The sequence below is a fragment of the Acanthisitta chloris genome, unplaced genomic scaffold (assembly GCF_000695815.1).
Source record: "Acanthisitta chloris isolate BGI_N310 unplaced genomic scaffold, ASM69581v1 scaffold10851, whole genome shotgun sequence".
Classification (NCBI taxonomy): domain Eukaryota; kingdom Metazoa; phylum Chordata; class Aves; order Passeriformes; family Acanthisittidae; genus Acanthisitta; species Acanthisitta chloris.
Genome location: NW_008654385.1, coordinates 1 through 5,827, shown reverse-complemented (window position 1 = coordinate 5,827; position 5,827 = coordinate 1). Strand labels below are relative to the sequence as shown.

Sequence of the window (5,827 nt, the reverse complement as noted above, 5' to 3'; positions counted from 1 at the left end):
TCCTGCTGTGCTTAATCCCAACAATCAGGCAGTGTGTCATGAGGTCAGGCCCAGAGCTCAATCAGTTCCAAATCTGGAAAACACAATAACTGCCCAGAAAAAAACCACCCCAAACCCACTGGAGCTCTCAGTGGCTTTTGAAAGAGCTCGATTCTGTTCTGTGCCAGAAATGACTCATTCAGAGGCTCATTGAACTGCGTTCCCAGCTCCTAGATGGTTCTGAAAGGAAGAAATGCAGTGGAGCTTTCTTGGAATGGAGCCTTGAAAGCCTCTGTGGTAGTGCAGAGCGTTCAGATCCCAAGAGCTCACAGGAGAGAGGATTGGCTCTGTTTTTTTTTTTTTTTTTTTTTAGGGATGGAGCCACCTGCTCCTCACACCCACCTGCAGTATTTCAGGCTCCTTTACCCTGTCCCTGTCCCCATTTGTTTTCAACTAAGGGAATGTTGTGGAAACTTCCTACTCCAAAGTCAGGATGGGAGGGGAATGATCTGAAGTGCCCTCAGAAAGTGATCTCCAACCTGCTGCTTGTCCTGGTCAGGTTCATCCTAAATGTAAATGTAAATGTTTAAGTCCAAACTTAATCTCAAGGTAAGAAATAATATGGATCTAGGTGTAATGAAGCTCTAGATTTTAACCTGTGTGCAAATTACTCTTCTCTCTGTGTTTTAAGAGGCTTTTTTTTCCTCCTCTCACCCATCTAAAATGTTGTTCCTTTTTGCTGCAGCTATTCATAGTCTAAAGTTGAGTCGCAACCATGTGGATTGGCACAGTGTGGATGAAGTGTATCTGTACAGTGATGCCACAACGTCCAAAATTGCAAGGACTGTTACACAAAAGTTGGGGTTTTCCAAAGGTAACATCTCTATGAGTTTGTAAAGAATAATGTAAATCCTAAGTTTTTCAACTTGTTGCTTTGTCCTAGAGGGAAATTTCAAGTTTAGATTTTTTAATGTGTGATTAGCTCACTTTGGCCATTGTATTTTTTATTTCAGATGAGTATTTAGAGTCCTTAGGTTGTGTTCTATAATTGTAATTAGATGTGAATTTTTATTTTGTGTTTATATTTTATTTGCATTATGAATGTATTTTATTATACTTTATTTTTATTTACATTTGATAAACAAATCTATTTATTTTTATATATTGTGCATTGATATATATTTATATTTATAAATAGTATACATCAATAACATTCTATTACCTTTGATTATTTTATTACATTTTATTTTATTGCCTATTTGTTTTAGATATATGTTTATTACATATATATTATTTATATATTTGTTTTATTATATGTTTATTACATATTATGATTTTGGATGCAGAAATTGGCATGACATAACAGACATGAAAGTATCACAGCGGCAGAGAGTAGCAGCTACTGTAAAATTAGAATTATTACTGTAGCAGTATAAGTGTTACGAGTTCACTGCTGGGTACTTGATACCATGGTGCATTCCATAAGTCCATGATCCCTCTCCCCACCTCCTGCCTCTTTTTCCATTTGTTAAACACATGTATGAACTAAGAGTTAGGGCAGTGAGACAGAAATTATTTGCAGGAGGAATTCAGGCTCATTTAAGCTCAAAACTCCCAGTCATAGAGCCAGGGAGGCTGAGATGGTTGGAATAGTCAAGGTTGGAATGGGTGGTTGGATGAGCGTTGGTCTCTCCCAAGGCAAAGGCAGATTGTTTCCAGCCTAGATAACTGGAACGTGTCCCCTCTGCCATGTCCTGTGCACTGCAGGACAGCTACCAAAACAGCACACACACCTGTTTTGTTCTTGGTCTCTGAAGAGACAAGATCAGGTAATCACTGTGGCTTTGATCTCCATGCCTCTGTCCTGTAATTAATACCCTCTTACCCCCCAGGGCTCTTGGGTGGATGCTTAATTAATGTTTGCCAAAAGAATAATGTCATTCAGTGCTTCAGTTCCAGAAGAAATGAAGTAATTCATCCAGAACATGATTTGGGTAGTGTGTAATAAATAGTAAGTAAATCTGTCCTAAACAATTTGAGGGGAGAAGTATCAAATAGAAGCCTAGTCAGCAAACCAAACCTGTCTTGGGTAAAAAGTGCCCTTAGTGGTTTTGTGCTTTTTAAAGACAGAATAAGTGGTTTGTTTCAGCTCTTGAGGCCAGCAGTGGTGCCAGGCTGTGGTCCCCTCCGTGGGCCTGTCACTAGAGGGGGATGGAGGCACACAGTGCCAGTGGGTTTCACAATCCATCAGCTCAGCAGTGAGGAAATACCCATATTTCCCCTGGGTGATTGATTTTTGGTTTGGCCACTGAGCTGGAGAAGGAGTGGGGAAATTTGAGGTTGGAGCAACTTGAAATAAAACAGGTTTTCCCCATCAAAATGAAGAATTGTAGAGGTTTTCAACCAGTTCTTTAAATGGGGATGGATAGAGTGACAACACTTAATAATTATGTGGCCAAAGCATTTCCATGATCCCTCCATGCCGTGGGAGGAAGGTGGAGGTAAAAGGAAGTTTAATGACTGAGACACCCAGAGGAAGAGTACTGTGTTGTAGGAGTGGGTGGACAGTTACACAACTGTTTTCTAAAGAACTGTTTATCAAAATATATGTGAAATGAGTTCTTGCAGTGGAAATGGCCTAGGAATACTTTGGCCCAATTAACATCACTTGGGTGCTCTAATCTTGTAAGTGCAAATATTTAAAATGCATTCTATTCCTTTAATTTTATAATTATATATTATATAATCTTATTTTCCATATACTTTTGATGTATTGATGTGATAAAAGCCAAACTTCTGTCAACAGATAAGCCCTTTGCACTTCCCAGAATGTAACTGATCCACGATAATGTTCTTTCTACAGCTTCAAGTAGTGGGACAAGGCTACATAGAGGCTATGTAGAAGAAGCTACGTTAGAAGACAAGCCACCACAGACTAGCCACATTGTGTTTGTTGTGCATGGTATTGGGCAGAAAATGGACCAAGGAAGGATCATCAAAAATACAGCTATGTGAGTCTTTTGGAATGTTTGCACTACTGACTCGAGCCTCCGTATGAGGCTGATGTTACAAATGGCAGCAGAGCCTTTGGTGTAAGCTGAATCCTTGTTTCCTTGTCCTCCTCTTCCCCTGAGTCATTGATCTTTATACTGTGGGTACATTATTTTCTATGTTAACTGCGATGTATGGATTTAGGGAGAGCAGCTGTGAGCCAGAAGAGCAAAAGTAGCAAAGATATAGTCTGGTTTTATGACCAACACGTGGGACTTTTAGGAAACTGGTCCGTGAGAGGACATAGCCTCAAGCTGCACCGGGGAGGTTCAGGTTGGACATCAGGAAGAATTTCTTCACTGAAAGCATTGTCAAACATTGGAATGGACTGCACAGGGAGGTGATGGAGTCACCATCCCTTGAGGTGTTCAAGACACAACTGGACATGGCACTTAGTGCTCTGGTCTAGCTGAGAAGGTGGTGATGGGTCACGGGTTGGACTTGATGATCTTGGAGGTGTTTTCCAACCTTAATTCTGTGCTCCTGTGTGAAATTCTAGCACCTGTGGTCAGTGACTTTGCTGAGCAAGGAGAGATTTTTCATTTGAAGGAAATCAAGAGGAATGTTATTTCTAAGTCATCACTGGGTGAATTCAGTTAATAGCAACTAGGAAATGAATAACTGAGCAGAAAAATGTAGTTAAGTAGTATAGGAAAGTTAGTCTCAGAGTGCAGTCTCTGTTGTTCCTGCTGGTTGTCAGAATAGTGCATACTGGTAAGAGAGGGGAAACGGGGAGCTAGTTGGGATGTTTGCATTCCTAGCAGGCCAAAGTTGTTTCATCCAGGTGGAAGCTGTTGCTGGAACACTGCTCATGGAGCTCTGTGAATAGATGCCAGTAGAAAAGTAAAGCATGATTGAAATCTTATCAGATCTTTTCACTGAACTCTTCTGTGAAGTTTGGTTTACAAATGACTTTTGGTTTGACATCTGAGCTGGCTTAGAAAGCCAGTCAGAGTGCTGGTGAGATGGAAGAGAAACTCCTGAGCTATTGGGAATGATGTTGCCCAGAGAGCCTGTGGATGCCTCATCCCTGGAAGTGTTCAAGGCCAGGTTGGATGGGGCTTGGTGCAACCTGAGCTGGTGAGTGGCATCCTGGCTTATGACAGGGCTTTGGAATGGTATGATCTTTAAGGTCCTTCTAATCCAAACCATTCTGTGAGTCTGTGTACTTGAAAAGGTGTTTGAATATGAGAAGAAATTGTGAAGTTCTGATGGCAGCATTGTGAGGGACAAGTGGTGTCAAGGAATCCTTCATGAGCTGAAAGAAGAGGCCACAGAAGTGTTAATTACAGATCTGTATTGCACAGATGGTTCAGTATGTGTGTCCCAAATAGTTCCACATTCCATCAGAGTTGACAGAAATGGTGACAGAGCAGTGACTCCTATGGAGCTGCTGGGTTTGCTGGTTTTGTGGTAAGAGCTTTGTGAACCTCCCTTGGAACCCAGAATGGCAATGTAGGTCAGTGCTTGTGTGCACTGTGGTGTGTGCCATCCTGTCACCAGGCTCTTGTGTCCCTTCAGCTCCTTCTTCCACTCCAGTGTCCTCTGCTGTGGTAGAGTAAACCTTTTGATGTCACTTATGTGTCATTTGTCATCTCAAAGCAACATCCTGCTGCTCCCACTCCCCTTGTTCTGCCTCTTCACTTCTGTCATTCATGTTGCTTAAGAGCAAACAATCCAAACCAGAGAGAAAAGGATCTACAGCCCTAGATTAAAAGTTAGTCAGCAAAATAAATGTAATAACTTAAATTTCTGTAGGTTGGGAATGCAAATCCCCTAAATAGAAGTTTCTATTTTAACAGCAACAAGAAATAAAACTTCCACCTTGGAATCATTAAGCTTTTCTGCTTTTTCTTTCTTCCTGCCCCATTTTCCATTAAACAGAGGTTGTATGGGCAGATTAACTTTAGCTCAGGTCACAGTGCATAGATGTTCATTCCCTAAGTCCTGCTTTAATTGGCAGCCCAGGATGGGAAATTTTTTCTCCAAAAAGAAAATAAGACTTTATGGGCCTCAGTAAATCTCACTCACATCCTCAAGAAATATCAGACAGCATTGCACAGCCTTTTAAAATACTAATTATTGGCATAAATTGTGCATTCTGTGCAAAATCTGCAAATTAAAGCATCATTTTAGGTTGAAATCTCTCTCTTTTTTCCTTTTTTTTTTTTTTTAATAGCTTAAAACTTCTCAGTAGGAACATCCCATATGTTCTGGGAAGAGATTTTAGGGGAAATGTCTGCCAAGCTCTCACAAGCCATACTAGCACTTTCTGTTAGCACTCCAGCCATGATCTGTGTGTGGTGTTTGGTTGTGTTGTGTTGGGGGTTTTTTTGCATTCTTTTGCAATAGGGAAATAAATGTTGCATTTGAAAAATAAGATGAATAAGGAGAACCACTTTTTGACCGTTCACACTTTAAAGTAGAAATGGAGGAGAAAAAAGATAAATGTTGCATTTGAAAAATAAGATTAATAAGGAGAACCACTTTTTGACCATTCACATTTTAAAGTAGAAATGGAGGAGAAAAAGGTGGGTTTTTCCTTTTAAATGCATTTTCCCTTTAAATGCATTTCTTTAGTAGGAAACCTGTAGTTGGAGCCATGCTAAATCTGTAACTTATGTCATAGGTCTCTCTCCATCAGTGTCACCACTTCTTTCTTCCCTCATGAATACCTTGGTATGACCAACAGGTGTAGAAGGTACTGTCAGCCCTCAGAGCTCATCATTGTCTTCGACTGTGTGATGCTTTAAGGGTTTGGATGTCACTTGTGATCATAGAATCATGGAATGGTTTG

At 40.5% G+C, this 5,827-nt stretch overlaps 1 protein-coding gene across 1 annotated transcript in view; it reads left to right on the top strand.

Annotated features, from left to right (window-relative positions):
- Positions 1–3,052, top strand: part of LOC103810592 (phospholipase DDHD1-like) — a 14,300-nt gene extending 11,248 nt beyond the window's left edge. Inside the window, exons 2-3 of the mRNA XM_009083499.1 lie at positions 725–853; positions 2,843–3,052. Of these exons, the coding sequence (XP_009081747.1) occupies positions 725–853; positions 2,843–2,994 (281 nt within the window). The 3' untranslated portion in view covers positions 2,995–3,052. The remainder of the gene's footprint in view (positions 1–724; positions 854–2,842) is intronic.
- The last annotated feature ends 2,775 nt before the right edge of the window (positions 3,053–5,827 follow it).